This window comes from Mytilus edulis, chromosome 2 (assembly GCF_963676685.1).
Source record: "Mytilus edulis chromosome 2, xbMytEdul2.2, whole genome shotgun sequence".
In the NCBI taxonomy this organism is placed as follows: Eukaryota; Metazoa; Mollusca; class Bivalvia; order Mytilida; family Mytilidae; genus Mytilus; species Mytilus edulis.
Window position 1 is genome coordinate 29979933 of NC_092345.1, and position 17401 is coordinate 29997333.

At 32.0% G+C, this 17401-nt stretch overlaps 1 protein-coding gene across 1 annotated transcript; it reads right to left on the reverse strand.

Annotated features, from left to right (window-relative positions):
• Positions 1-1077: 1077 nt before the first annotated feature.
• Positions 1078-4367, reverse strand: LOC139510538 (epithelial membrane protein 2-like). Its single transcript, XM_071297103.1, has 3 exons — positions 3937-4367; positions 3028-3174; positions 1078-1568 (listed from the first exon to the last, which is right to left on the reverse strand). Exons 1-3 carry the CDS (start codon positions 4124-4126, stop codon positions 1423-1425), a joined length of 483 nt encoding a protein of 160 aa, XP_071153204.1. The 5' UTR covers positions 4127-4367; the 3' UTR covers positions 1078-1422.
• Positions 4368-17401: the final 13034 nt, after the last annotated feature.

Genomic DNA, 17401 nt, shown 5'->3' on the forward strand with positions numbered 1-17401 from the left:
TTGAAACATTGAGTGACTATTCTTGCTTAGGTAATGTCCTCGTACTCCAGTCTTAAGTAACTGTAATATAGCAAAGTCAATGTAGGACTTTCTATAAGATATTATTTTGTCTGGGAGACACAAATGATGCACTGCAGATGCAAAGTGTTATTTCAAAATACACAAAGTTGAGCACGGGAGCACATAGGTGTATGGTTCACAGTAAGAGTAACCCGGAAACGCTACGCACCTCAGTTATTACCTGTTCTCATTCTACTGTTCTATAAGCAACAACTATTTTGTAAAAAATATTTCCGTTCTCCATTACCGTACAAAATTATTTTCATTTACCTGTGTACCTTCTATTTAGCGGCATTTTGTTCAAGGTTCTGTTTTTCTTTCTTCTTAAATTGTTTAAAAGAGGACGAAAGATAACAGAGTGACATTCAACATAGCACTCCTTATTTTATTGATTTTGTATTTACATTGTGTCAAAGATCAAATTTATTGTTCAGTGTAAATACATTTGTTTGTGTTTATATGTCTTTTGATTTAATGCCATTTCAATTGATAGATGTTATATAGTGTTTCTTTCTATTTATGTTGAGAAGATACACTATTGTTGCAGGTAAGGATGCAGGTTGGTACCTATTAAAACGTTTAAACCCGCTGCATTTGTTTGCAAGCCAACTGTCTTAAGTCAGGAACCTGATGTTAAGTGGTTGTCTTTGTTGATATTTTTTTATAAGTATTTCTCGCTTCTCGTTTTTTTATATAGATTAAACCGTTAGTTTGAATCATTTTCAGGGGTCCTTCATAATAGCTTGCTGTTTGGTGTGAGCCTAGGCTCTGTGTTGAAGACAGTATTTTGACCTATAATGGTTTACTTTTACAAATTATGACTTGGATGAAGAGCTGTCTCATTGGCACTCATATCACATTTTATATCTATTTTGGTATTTGTATTTTTTTTCTTTTCGGAATGATATTTAAAAGGCTTTTTTCCAATTTCATCTAAAAAAAAAATGAAAACAATACGCCAGCCATGTTACATAATTTATTATATCTATACTACTATACATAATCATATGACTGAATGGTTTTACAGTTGTTAATACATAACTGTTTGTATTAAAGAGAAAGTTCCGCATCATCATCTTTTTTGTACATTGATTCAATCGACATGATAGAAAATCAAAATTCTTTCTTTTACGAGCTTTGATGACTCTTAAATGTATTTGGTTTTACATTTTTTGAGTATTGAAGGCAAACAAACATTGTTATTGGCTGAGCTATACACTCAGTCCGGATTATAATAGCAAGATTTATATCTAAAGTCTGTTATTTTTACACGACAATATTCTCGTAAGCTCAATTGCAATCTAATGCATCCTTATGATTGTTCAATGCTTGTTTCGATTGTTCTGATGTTTAGGCAAGTGACTAAGTGCATCTCCAATCAATGACACTGGTGACTCCAGCGACAAGCATAATAACCGAAGCTATAATCACCATAAAAAATGCGTATCCATAGTTACTTGTAGGACCTTCCATACAATATATGACCACACCTAAAACGATTAGACCAACTGAAATAAAGAATTAGATAAATTATTTATTTATAAAGCTCTGCATCTCATTATAAATCTATGGAAAAAAGAATACAACATACAATTTGGTTGAATTTCCATTCAGTGTTTATTACGTTTTACAACAATCAGAACGTTTTAGTTTACGCTTTTCAAAATATTACACAGAATGCTTTAGATTCTAAGAACGGCGTCACATATCATTTTGCATATTGAGTAGTTTCAAATTGGTTTATTGTTTTGTTGTGTTTACACAAGGAATTAATTGTACTATGATATTTAAATATACAATTCCTTGCTAGAGCTGATATTGAATCTTTGACTGATATGTATTTGATATGAAAAATACCATGTAACAATCTGATAATATGTATGTATACTACATCATGAGTACATGTTGAGAAAAGAAATTATCAGTCAGTAAGATCAACGATTTTTTTCGTAAAATAACGATAATGAATCCTACACAATTCGACTGGACAAAGATAATATTATCTGTCTACCTGTTAAAACATTTCTAAGGTAATTATGTCAGAAAATGTAATTTATTTTAAATGAAATAACAATAAAATAATTGCTTAAGGGCAGCGATTGACACTCTGAAATTAAGAAAAGAATAAAACATACTATAATTGTCTGGGTTTTTTTTTGTGTTTTTTTTTTTTTTAAATAAATGGTGATGATTTAATATTTTCAGCCTAAGTCTAACAAAAAATACTCCATGATTACTTAATGAATGTGATTAATCAAATTGCTGGATAGCACCTCTGGAAAGATTTAATAAGAATGCAGCTGTAGATGTGTATTATTATTTCAAATAGTTTATAGATGGGTATTATTTCAAATATGTGTTTAATCACAGCTTTGATGTTTTTAACTAAACCATTTTCTCTTTAGTAATTATCATGATTATCAAAATCATTTTCTTTCATATGTTTGTCATATAAAATTTTGATATTTATAGATCTTATCGTTGATCACCTCAACGAGATTGATTTTCTCACTTGAACCGCGACGGCGAAAGCGAGAAAGGCAATCGAGTTGAGATGACCAATGATAATCTGGGTCGCGTTCAATATCGTAGCTGCTTAACGCCTTTAATTATAAAATAATTCGAAAAAATAATCAGGAATAACCTTTATGTTTTGATTTATATAATTGATATAAATCAAAACATCGTGTTATCTCTGATTACTTTTTTTGAATTACTTTATTAAGGTGTTGAGAACCTTTGGTGACCCCATAGTTTAAGTGTCTTTCAAAAAGTACATAGTGAGCAGTGGTCGTTACATACAAACGTTCACCTAAATTGTCCCAGTCAATGGATGAATTTAATGTGTCAATCAATGGCCACAGCCACACTGTTTTGAATTACATTCTATATTAACAAACTTTGTGATAATGTGATCAATTGGACACCCCATGAGGGGCCACATCTTAAAACTATAACATAAATAACCTGAAGCAAACTGGAGTATAAAGATGACAATAGGCAATATCTTTTTCTCTTTCATGACTGTAAGTTTTAGTCCAATAACGATGAGTGCTCCAAGTATTACTAGAAAGGCAAGTGTCTCCAAGGCTTCGACTGCCTCTATAAACCATCCTAAAAGCAAAACAAAATATGCGTTTAGATGTTTAGCTTTTAATTAAGGTTGAACTTAGGTGAGGTTTTGGAATTTGTGTGAAATCTTCGCGGACTCCTTGGTGTTTTTCCATAAGAAACATCCATTTTTTTTCACATAAATCTTAATAGCTCATAAAAGGCCAATCTAATTAAAATATTGATCTCTGATTACGTTATACTTCATACATTCATATGTAGTATAACGTAATCAAGGATCAATATTTTAATTAGATTGATAAAAGGCCATTTAACAAAATTTTAGCAGATTCTTGATTTTCTTTCTTTTGACTTGAGAACCCAATAATACCAATACAATCAGCAATCAAGTATCTCGAAAAAGAACTCCATGACCTATCAAAATTTTTATCTTATTTTGATTCTAATCTAATACTCTTCCAGCTTATAGTATCAATTTTTAATTCTTAATTAATTTAATTTCACCTAAGATCACCTAGAAAGTACATCATTAAGACGTATACACAACTGAATTAATATTTACTTTTTCTAGTATTACTTATAAAAATAAATCAAAACTATGTACAATTTTCTACTTCAATTGGTATTGAAGATTTGAAGCAACGAAATGTTACAGAAAATTATCTGAAAATGCACCCAAAAAGCAATTTGAAGGAAATAAGACGAACATAAATTGTATTTATTTCTTATTGTCAAACGTTAAAAATGTTTTTAGACAACACATTTCTTTAAAAAAAAATGTAGTGTTGATATAGAAATACAAACCTGTGGTAGATCCACTGCCAACAAAGTCTGCGCATTTGCTACCAGCGCATGATTTCCAAATTCCAGAATGGAAACTGCCAACCTCATACCAGTTAGGTGCACCATAACCGATCAAATGTACAAGTAATCCAACAGCAGTCAGAATTCCTGATAGAAGAGCAAATTTCGAAATTCCTTCAAATAACCCCATCGTCAGATATTGCCTAAAATCTCTTTTTTAAAATAAATCAAAACTATGTACAATTTCCTTAATTCAATTGGTATTGAAGATCTGAAGAAAGTGTGCTATATAATAAACATTGACAATTAAAGGTTAGCGTCCACACAAAATAATGTTATACCTGAATGACTTTCAACGGTCAGGTAGATATAATAGCCTATGATCAGAGTATCATGACATCGGAAGTATTCTACTCCCACGGGTAGATCGTATTATTATTTTATGGAAGAATTGTGAAGAAGCGCGAAAATATTACCTTCATAACCGAGTTATCCAGTGCGTAAGTTTAATAATAATTGAAGCGTTGACCTACGTCTGGAAAAAAATGTGTTTATATTACACAGATTGCAATAACAAATACCTCGCACAGACGTCCATCCTATCAAAATATTGGACTGTTCTATCTACAAAATCTATTACAATTATCGAGTGGCTGCAAGTTTGAGTGCATTTGACCTACATAATGTTATAACAGCTGTCCAGTGGGTTAACCGTCCAGTGTTTAGCCTGTAGACATGGATTCGGCCTTTATAGATTCACACATTTGTTATATAATCGCATTTCTCTCGTCTACAGAATGTGGACAATTAGTTGTAATGTATACAATGGAATTTCATCTCCAATGTCTAGGTTATACAAATAATCCTCATTTATTTTTCCCGTTCTATACTGAACAATTTTGAAATTTCAACTGGAAGTTTATGGTTTGTGGCACCGTTAAAGTACACAATTCCTTTAAACTTTAAAGTCCACAACACCGCTAAAGTCCACAACAAAAATATATCATATATATATGTTATGCAACAATGTATTGCAAGACTTATCAGAAGTCACTATACAAACACATGCTAAAACGACAGTTACTAGACTGCAAATGTTAATCTCTTTTACAATTTTTTACTCCTATGTAGTTCTTACAGTTGGCATACTTGGAAAGGTACACATAAAACGATCCACACATAGAAATAATCCTTGCATTGTAGATACACAATCGAATGAAATTGAAAGTCTTCTAATATAGCAGAAGGTCATTGCCATGGTATCGGTATTATTGCCTGATATATGGTTTAGATAGACAATGAGCTGGGTTATCACTTGAACAAGATGTATAAAGCAGAGTATTGAAATAAACCGGAAATGAATAGTTTGTCTCACGTTTGGATATCTTGTAAAGACAGCAAAGCAGTAAACATTTACAATAAAAGTAAAACAATGTAAAGCTCCCTTAGTTGACATCTGTACAATAATAATCGGTTCAAAATCAATGGTAAAATTTCTAAATTTGTTCAAAAACTTGTCATCCATCATTTGATAAACCAAAGAAATAATCAGGCAAAATCTCTATTATCCAGCTCTAAATCTCTAGAAACAATAAAAAATTCTTATGTTTTTTTGTCAATATATTGTGACGTAACATATATAATTGATACTTTCAAAATCAGCTTATGGTAATTGGTTTGTGTGATTCTAGCTTTAGATGCAGACTATATCTTCGGATCAAGAATCATTTGAAATGAAAGAAATAACATCCAACTCGTCCAAGATGAATACTAGTTATAAGACAAATTCGTTTGAATTGAATAATGTATATAATATCAAAGTCTTCATTAGTGGTCATCAAAGTAAAATATGAAAGATATATGAATAGTTCTACTTGATTCAATCTATTTAATTTTTTATTCAGAAAAAGGTATCAAAGTCATTTGATATAAAGATGGTATGTCTGCCGTATTAGAATAATCAAAGATAATCTTAAAAAAAACCAACAACACCGAAGGCCCAAGAAAATTTGGATATTTTGGTTATGATTTTTGTAAACCATATAAAATTCGCATAAAAGTGTTCCAATTTTTAAGAAATAACATGAAACATTATTTTGCCTTAAAGACTATATTTTGATGCGAAGCGAATAAAACTCATGCGTTGTTTCAAAAGGAAATGAAAATATGCAACCTTATCCAAGTTTACACATAATTTTTGTAGGTAATACCATGCAGGATGTTAGACATGATCGACAACCTATAAAAGCTTTTTATAAATTGATTTTTTTGCTCGTGAATTGCAGAGTATGGATAACCCATGGGAACACTGAGGAAATTGGCGGGTTTTTTAATGATACATTGAAATTTTGTCGTCCAATGGAATAATACGCGGTAACTGTCTTCCATCTTATATGTCATCAAAACCGACAAAGGTGACGTCAAAACTATACACAACTGTAGCAGGAACAATTCTGCCGAAGATTCGGGGATTCGGACCACAGCTAATTCTAGTTTGTAAACTGATGTAACGGAGACGATGGATGCCAAATGTGATGCGCTATAATATATCTAAGTAAATGAAAACCAAAAACTGAAAACAATATATAATTTAATCAACAAAGTACAACTTTTATCATGTAGAGCCAAAGGTGAATAGAAATGACTTCAAATTACCTGTACTATGGAGGCATGTAGCAAATGCACGAACCTAAACGATGGTTGGAAAGCTTGGCTTTCCTTGGTTGGACTGAAAGTCATTCCTCAGAGAATTCAACATAATAATCTAAAACCAGTTATATAAAATATATAAGTTTCTCGCAGAAGGTATTCAAAGGTTTTGAGACGATGCAAATATTCAACTTTAGAATATGAATAAATATCTTTAACCAATGAATTCAAAATATCAATATCTATACAATTTAACAAATATGTACTGAATAAGCTTCATGTAAATCCTTAAATAAAGAAATATGAAATTTATAGTTTTAAACAAGGGAAATAATAATGACACATTAATCCTAACTGCCCCATTCCTCCCCCCTAAGACAAACGATAAATTTCATAAATAAAGTCTGCACACTAAAATGTCTATCAAATGGATGTATCTGCCACACTGAACACCCAAAATCCAAATGTCATGTAAACATTGAATCAAATATATATCACTAAAATTTAAATATTAACGAGACAGTTCAATTTGTTCAATGGAGACCACTTCACCAATCTGCAACCCTCCTCCTCCCTCGAAAACAAATGTAAATGAAATAACATTTGACAATTTTGATTTAACAAAAGTCTATCAACGTTCGCCGGATTAAATGTCTTTCAAACACTTGTAATAATATCCCTTTTAAATAAATGTCACTGTTTAGCGCATTCACAAACACACATTGGAATCAGGTCCATCTGTTAACGGACGCGACTTTAAGCCTTCTTGGTATGGTATCTGCGCAGCTAATGTTAAAATCCATGAAAAGTTATATCAGGCAATGTCCACCAATGTTGATCTCACAGTGGCACATTTGACGTGTACCACCGGGTTCTTTTACTGCATTCCAACGTTGTTGATAACGGTAACACAGACGTTGTGCCACCGAAGATGGATCGGATCCATCTGTATGCAAGGTTCTCAAAATAAAGTTGGACGTTGTCCATCTTTTGTGCAAGGTTCTAAATAAAATGGACGATGCCCAAATTTGTGCAAGGTTTTAAATAAAATGGGTGATGCCCAAATTTTGCATGGTACCAAATAATGGATCAGATCCATCTGTATAGGTTAGAAGTGTTCCTAACTTCAAGCTTAACTTTCACTATATTGGTTTCTGCAATGACAAATGTTACGAATTCGGACTCTCATAAACTCCCTAAATACTAAATATTTAGCTAGAGATTACAATCCAGACAAACGAGCAACAACTCATAAAACAAACCAATTCCTACGAATACTAGCTAACAGTTTACACTTCAAACAACACAGAAGATCAGCCATAATTCAAGTCAGTAATGAAAATGAAGAATAAAACAAGTTGGGATGTGCGACATCCCTCCCTTGGAAAAAGAAAAACCAAACAGCCAAAATTGAGGCGTGTGACACCTCTGAGTATATTGAAATAAATATAAAGTAAAACTATAAATATACAACACAATGTAAAAACAAACATTAAACTAAGGTTACACAATCTGAACTGCAAAAATTGTGATTTAAATCGTTCTTCGACATCCCGCCTATTTCGGAGAGCTTTACTTGAATATCTGCAGACCTTTCATCTCTAGCATGAACTCTAAAAGACATATTTGGACACTTAGACCTGACATGACCTAACTGATGACATTTAAAACATCTCTTAGGTTTACGTTTCCTTCGTGATCTCAATCGCCTCCTCAATATATTAATTAAAATTTCAAAACTGTTATGAACTGTTTAACAACAACCTAAACTTTCTGTCTCATCAATAATCTCACGATCACCAGAAAAATGAACAGCTTCATATTCAATAGCTAGTGATACCGCCTCGTCTAAACTAAGAGGGTGCTTAAATGTGACAAATTTAGCCATCTCAATATTTAAACATGATGTAAATAAGTCCGTAAAATACGAATCCAAATCGGAAAAATTATCAAGATAAGCCTTATGAGCTAGTATCTTAAAACGCTGACTAAACTCAGAAATTGTTTCATTTTCCTTCAAACTACAAACTCGCAGTTGAAATTTAAAATATGCCAACCTCTCCTTAGGATTAAACCTCTGAATGAGAACATTTTTCAAGCAGTCATAATAATACAACAGTGGCCTCTTTAAGAAACGTAAAATAGTTTGAGCATCGCCTCTCAAATTCATTATTAACTGACATGCCTTCTCAAATTCATTCCACTGATTCCAGAGGGAAACAGTCTCAAAATGAACAAAATAATCAGTAATATCAATGCTGATACCATCAAATAAACAAGGTTTTTCTTCAAACCTAATCATAACTGAATAAATATTTACAAAATAAACCAAACTATGAAAATAAAATACCCCAGGAACAACTATTCAAAACTGCTCTGATTAGGACTGTCATATCCAGTGGCACCAACTGTCATATCCAGTGGCACCAACCATTGACTCAAATGATTGCTCCATTTCTTATAATTTTGTTCAGTTACAAACCAGAAAAAGTTGCTTTATAACTCCACACCCAACCCGCACTACCAAAATGTAACAGGAACAATTCTGCCGAAGATTTGGGGATGCGGACCACAGATAATTCTACTTTGTAAACTGATGTAACGGAGACGATGGATGCCAAATGTGATGCGCTATAATATATCTAAGTAAATGAAAACCAAAAACTGAAAACAATATATAATTTAATCAACAAAGTACAACTTTTATCATGTAGAGCCAAAGGTGAATAGAAATGACTTCAAATTACTGTACTATGGAGGCATGTAGCAAATGCACTAACCTAAACGATGGTTGGAAAACTTGGCTTTCCTTGGTTGGACTGAAAGTCAGTCCTGAAAGGATTCAACATAATAATCTAAAACCATTTATATAAAATATATATAAGTTTCTCGCAGAAGGTATCAAAGGGTTTGAGACGATGCAAATATTCAACTATAGAATATGAATAAATATCTTTAACCAATGAATTCAAAATATCAATATCTATACAATTTAACAAATATGTACTAAATAAGCTTCATGTAAATCCTTAAATAAGGAAATATGAAATTTATAGTTTTAAACAAGGGAAATAATAATGACACAATAATCCTAACTGCCACATTCCTCCCCTAAGACAAACGATAAATTTCATTAATAAAGTCTGCACACTAAAATGTCTATCAAATGGATGTATCTGCCACACTGAACACCCAAAATCCAAATGTCATGTAAACATTGAATCAAATATATATCTCTAAAATTTAAATAACGAGACATGTACACAGCCATGTATCACCATCATTGATGGCGATCCGATGGATACATCTGTTGTAGGGTTGTCACTGACTCAGACGTACTTATAAATATAATTATTTTCTGTGACTGTATCTTACATTAATTTGTAGGATCCTTTACTATAGATAATTTAGCTGATCTGTAACTATATAACATCTTCATGCCTTATATATCATGTACTGCAGTACGCCGCTAGATTAAAACTGACGTGGAAAGGTAACACACGGCCAGCGAAAGCTCTATTTTAAGAGCCCAGGTGGTCGTGTGGTCTAGCGGGACGGCTGCAATGCAGGCGATTTGGTGTCATATGTGAACTTCATATTAGAATGCGGTTTTTATCCCATGCAATCATAGATTTGAACGTTGTTTTCAATTTAGACTTGTAGATAATCTTCCAAATACCGTTTCGGTCCCTAACATCACTAAAGAGACATTTTAGGCGAAATCTGGATCGGGTGTATAAATTTTTGCACCTCATGTTTGTGACCTATTACATCTTTGCCGCAAGTTTATTGTTTTCTGTTTGGTATTAATTTAATATTAAGATCCATTTTGTTACATCTATGGTTACATCTTGTGATCAACATATTTGGCAATCGCCAATAGCAGTCAACAGGGTTTAACGGAACATCAGTTATTAGTCCTGTTAGTCAAATGCGATTTGTTGAAATATACTTTTTCACTTTTTTGGGGACTTTTGGAAAATGTTGTTTGTGCTGTATTTATACCCTTCTACCACGCAATTTGTTTTACATGCACACGTATAAAAATTGCGGTTTTTATCCAATGCAATCATAGGTTTGAACGTAGTTTTCAATTTAGACTTGTATGATAATCATGTATATAACTACTCCTTTACAACGGCGGTAAGCGCCAGAGGAGTACTGACACCTGCGTCATAAAAAACCCCACATCAAAGTGTTTACAAACCACATTATTATGATTGTAATAAAAATGGTACAAGATACGTGCAAATATTTTAAAGTTTAATAAATACATTAACGCTAAAATGTCATAATACATTGGTTATTTCGTATAAAAGTACATTACAGTAACACATTCAAATTCATATATAATTGGAAATCTTTCGTCCATAAAATATTAAAAACTTCAACCGTGAAACAAAAACCGTTCGCACACAGTTCAAGATATAATTATACATTGGAAATTTTATCAAATTTAGTATTATATATATAAATCTTGTGGATAATTGTCCCATTGGAAGTCATTTAGAAAAAGTATTGCGCAATGATGCATGACTTTTTTTATTATTAGTTATTAACATTTTAATAGCTGTCAGCAACAAAGAGTATTCTCAGATCTGTACATTTCGTCTGCCACGCTTGGTCTGTTTTTGTAAGATGTTTATCTGCTTTATTTAGATCTAAATTGATTTTATATATACATAGTTTGTTCTTCTGTTGTACTGTTTCACCACTGTTTTGGGTTAGGGAGAAATACATGTATCTAAAATTGCATTTTTACAGCGTATGACCGTGTATTGCTATCGCCTAATTTCCGTTACATAATATTCGTTTTGGGTTTTTAACCGATCTATAAACATGATGAATACGTAGACATCATCAAGTGCAAACTAACATTCCTTATCGCTTGTTATAAATTCATTTCTTCAATGAATACTCATCAAATACCTTTTAAAGAAGATAAATTAATAATAATAAAATGTTTTATATATTTATATACATATAAGTAAAAATTCATTAATATCTTTGCACACGCATACGGGAGAATATCTCAAAAACGTTTGCAATCTCAAAAAACGATAACTCGGCATGGATGATTAAACGTTTTTTTGCGGGAAAATGCGAATGCCTACTCAAATCTATTCTATTAGAAAATCAAATTATTACAGAAGACTGACGTGTCCACCATGCACTTGCACTGTACTATTAATATAGTAGAATATAATGATATACAAATGCATGACAATTATATATACATGTAACTGTAATATACAAGTATTAATATAATATATAACAATAAACCAGAGTATACTGATTTGCATCACTATGATATAATAGTCATCACGGTGAGGGTGAATTCCCCGTCATTAATTTATCATCCATGCACGAACTTGTCCTAGAAAAAAAATTATCTGTACATTAACCTCAGTTTCAGGTGTAGAGATGGTGATTTTTTTCTGAGACAAGTGCTTGTCTGACCATCCACAAGAGTTTGTGGTCAAACCATGTTCAGTACTTCAGGACTTTGATCGTTCATTGTATTGTACATAAATATTAGGCCGTTAGTTTTCTCGTTTAAATTTTCTTACATTAGTCTTTTCAGGGCCTTTTAATTATAATAGCTGACTCTACGGTATGGGTTTTGCTCAAGGATGAATGCCATATGGTTGCTTATAGTTTTACACTTCTTTGCTCTTTGATCTCTGGTGGAGATTTGTCTCATTATCAATCATACCACATCTTCTTTTTAGTCTGTCTTAAATACCAAAGTCAGTGTCCTGTTACCAAAACATATGTTATGTCTTCTTCTACTTTAAACATGTGAAAAGAGGGGGTAAGAATTGAAAAAATAGTCTTGTGTCGCTTGAAATAAAATTAAAACAAGAATGTAAAGCCCATACCGCATACTCAGCTTCAAAAGGCCCGAAATGACAATGTAAAACAATGCAAACGAGAAAACTAGCGGCCTTATTTATGTACAAAAAATGAACGAAAAACAAATATGTAACACATAAACACACGACAACCACTGAATTACAGGCTCCTTACTTAAATAAATGTTCATAACATACTAAATGTATGTTCATATTGAAATTGATAGAAAACCAAAAATTGGGAACTTTGGAAATAAAGGTGGAGGGTAAAAAACATTTTCCTGTCCCCAATAACCTATGACTTATGATACTTTTGCTGAAATTCTCCAGTCATTCTGTATTTTACAAATTTCTTCCAACAACACTTTACATACTTTAAACTACGCACTGAATGCCCTCGATTTCGCGGGTGTGTTCTAGTAAAATTAAAACAAGAATGTGTCCCAAGTACACGGATGCCCCACTCGCACTATCATTTTCTATGTTCAGTGGACCGTGAAATTGGAGTAAAAAATTTGGCATTAAAATTAGAAAGATCATATTATAGGGAACATGTGTACTAAGTTTCAAGTTGATTGGACTTCAACTTCATCAAAAACTACCTTGACCAAAAACTTTAAACTGAAGCGAGAAGAACGGACGGACGAACAGACGCACAGACAAGAAAACATAATGCCCCTCTACTATCGTAGGTGGAGCATAAAAAATAGTCTAGGACTCAAGTAAAATACAAAGTTGAAGAGCATCGAGTATTGGTACTTTTTTATGAGCTATTTCACATTTTTCGGATGATCATAAATTTTGTTATGGTTATTTTTTCTGGACAAATTTTTTTTTCGCCTGAGGCGAAAAACAATCTATTTTTTTTCGCGACAAGTCGATTCTTTCAATTTTAGCATTACATATAGTGGCAGCTGAGGGTGAAACAAACATTTTTTTTTCTCAGAATCAAAAACAAATTATTTTTTTCTCCAAAAACTGGAAACAAACTTTTTTTTCCAAAAAAAAACATAGCCCCCCCCCTCCCCGAAAATCAAATGGTTGCTGCCTTATCATACTGTGAGAGAACTAATTTTAACTCACATGTATGTGAAAAATTACAGGTAGGTTTGGATGCCTATCTTATAGAATAGAAAAATAAAAAAAGATTTTTTTTTATTCACCAAATAAGGGGCCCTAGGAGGGCATATAGCCATACAAACAATATATATATATATGCAATACACAGGCAATGTAGATATGTAATATGAGTAATACAAAAAATACTACAGGAAACACGCAACAAAATAATAGCAATATACTCTAATAATTCAATAATACTAGTGATCACAAGTGTTGACATTGACTTATGCGCTCCAGGTTTATTAATGTATTTTACCTATAAAAAGATAAACAAAAAGTATAAGTAGTTAGTGCTGAGAAATATATATACACATATAAATACATTGAATTACACACAGTTTTTTTTTATCAACTTACTGCACGCGTTGCCGTTTTGTCGTAGTTGTCCTATCAGCCAGTTTCCTTTTCCTCTGACCTTTCTTCTTTCCTTTCGACCTAGCTTCATTGACCACTCTTCTGCCATCTGTTGACTTAACTAATTTGGTCTTCATACGGTTTCGGCGGAACCTAGCAAAATATTTGTACCTTTCCATTAAAGTTTTGTTTGCCCAAACATGCCTGTCAATCTTAAAATGTTCGTGTGTGCTCGCAAGCGTATAAGGTCCTCTCCCTATCATTGCTCTCCGTAACTCTTTATAATTAGATTTTATATAAATTATAAAACATGCACTGTTTTGTTCATCTCGGTCGCTAATTTAGTTGGAACATTACAACAATTCCTTATAAAGTTTTGGGAATGAGTATATATGTAAAATAGAAAATATCGTATAAAATATGACGGAAATTTAACAGGAGTTATTGAATAAATACTAATAAGTTTAAGTATTTTGTTCTATTTGTTTGCCTTTGTTTGTGTTTTGTGTGTGTGTATTACATGCATGTTAAATTAATGTGTATTAATTATGACTTTGAGAGCGGGTGCGCTTTTCATTTATTTACATTTCCTATGAAAGACGAGATGAAAAGACTATAAAATACTAATAATTGGGACTATTATACTAAGTTAGTATCATACTCCGATCGAATAATGATGTAATTTTTTTTCATTAATAAATCTTCTTTTATTCCCATGTAGCCCTTTTTTTTATACGAATTTAGAAATTGAAACTAAACAAAAATCTTGAAAAGTTTGGCAAATTTTACATGAGCAGTACTTGAAATTTTCGGCCAATATTTTTATAATTCTATTTTCTAAATATTTACCTTAACAAGGACTGTTGGCAGTCAAAACTTTAACAATATAAAAAAATCCATGTATCATGTATATATACATGGTTATGTATATATACATTACACATGGTTTTAACTTTATTTAATAAAGATATATCATATGTATCCTCTTTTCTGTTCTTTTCGGTCCTTTTCGGTCCTTTTCGGTTCTTTTCGGTTCTTTTCTGTAAATCGTCGCTCTTTTCTGTAAATCGTCGCTCTTTTCTGTAAATCGTTGGACCGCCTGTATCACTGGGGTAAAGCTGATGACCGTAACTGCATTCACGGTCATCCCAAGATGTCGGATGAAAAATAAGGTCAGTTTCTGTACTGTCTGTTAAAGTGTTTCTATATCATTTTCTTTACAAATCATACATTGAAACGATGTAAATTTATAAAAGAATCACTCGGAAATCACTAATTACTTCCGAGAAATGTGCATGAAACGGGAAATTCGATTTGAAAAAATCGCTCAGATGACCGTTAATCAAAATCGAGATGACCGTAACAGAATCAGCGATTCATAACAAGGGTGACCGTAATTGCTTTTAAGATGACCGTAATTTGTAAATGATGACCGTAACTTTTAAAGGATGACCCTCAATTCTAAGAAATATCCGTGTTTATATAACTACCTTTTTGTATCAAATGATTAATCGTGTTGGTATAAACATATTAATATGAGAGTATTATCCTATAGGTAGAAGAAAATAAGACATGCTTCAAATGCAAAGATTATCATATGTATCTTTTTTACAGTGGAGGGTTTAATTTTTTTTAAATGAATTTGCAAAAAGACATGCAAATGAACAGGTAGGGAAAACATGCTACAAAAGCGCGATAAAATGACACTTTACAAGTATAATGAAAAAATGCGGTGCACAGCCTCCATGCAACTGCTCGACAAAAGATTTTTTATTTTATTTCTGGGATTCCTTTTAATGACATATAATAAATACACATTTTTAAAAATGCCAATGCATGTACATCAATTGATATTATATCGTCTTCCATTTTGTCGTGCAAATAAAATAACAGAAATATTTTGAAAATATCATACGACTATACTAGTGAAGGTGAGCTCCAGCAAAGTAGATCCTTAAAATAGTCTTGTACGAAAAAGGGGGAACATTGTTGGTTATTTGTATATATACAGAAATGTTATTCATATAGTCAGGATTCTACTTCTTCAAAATTATCTCCCTATCACGCCAGTTCATGCCACTGTAGGGATGACTCTCTGCCAATTTTGCTCTTGAAAACTGATAAATTTATCCACATAGCACCATTACGATTGATCGTTATATGTCAGTTATATTTTAAAAGACAAATGTATCTACTAGCTAATAAGCATCAGTTAATGATCTTGTCTGCATTGATTAAACTTAAAAAATATTGTGTTTGGATGTCAGGTGGAATTTTCGAAAATTCTTAAGCATTTAAAAAAATTCTAATTAAATATTTCGTGGAAGGGCAGACTAAACATTTTCAGTGGTTGAAGATTATAAACCCTAGTTATCACACACAAGAAAATCATATTTTTTCGAAGATATCCATTTTCAACATCCAAATTAAAAGACTGTCGTCAAGTACTTTTAGAAAAAAAATAGCAATTCGAACACACCTACTCTGTTTTTGTGATTCATTAGATAGGTATTTCACTTGACTCATATATTTCATCTTTTCGTACTGTAATTTTTTTATGTTATAAAGTCAACCTGTAGCTTTGATATATAAAAATGATAGAATCTGAAGCCAGATGCTATATCAAATACTCTTGCTTTGTACGTTTTAAAGACAAAATATACACCCCAAACATGCCCTAACATAAAAATGTGCACTCGATTTTTTCTTTTCGATACAATCGTTACCTATTTTGGGGAATTTTTTCTTGATTCACATAATGGAAGGGCAGACACGAATATTTCTGAACTAAAAGATTGATATGTTCTCCGTCCGTGGTAAAAAAAAATCGGAGATTATGCATTTTCTACATCCAACTTATAGATACCCATGTCGTCGACTAGATATCTTATTGTTTTGCATTATTATGTAATAGATACATTGAAAACTTATGCAAATGGTGTTTTAAAGTAAAACACTTCGTAATTGAGAAGAAAATTGTCGTTTTATTTGTTTCTATTAACTTTTTAAAATTTTGTTACTATATCAAACAGTACAGTAAACATTTATCGCTTTCTCGATAAAAGTTATCAAAGGTACCAGGTTTATAATTTAGTACGCCAGACGCACGTTTCGTCTACATAAGACTCATCAGTGACGCTCATGTCAAAATATTTATAAAGCCGAACAAGTAAAAAGTTGATGAGCATTGAGGATCCAAAGCTTCGATTCTTTTGTTCTATTTCAAAAGTGTTTCCGCCTGCATATATCAAGACAAATTAAGATTTTAATCTGCCCTCTGGAACCATACACAGACTCGATTACCAAATATTCGTATGTATTATTAATGTTTTTAATGCTCTATTTATTGGCATTATGTTTTTCTGGTCTGTGTGTACGTTCGTCTGTTCGTCTGTTTGTTTGTCCGTTTGTCCAGCTTCAAGTTAAATAAAATTGAAACTTAGTACACATTTTCCCTATGGTATGATCTTTTTAATTCTAATGCC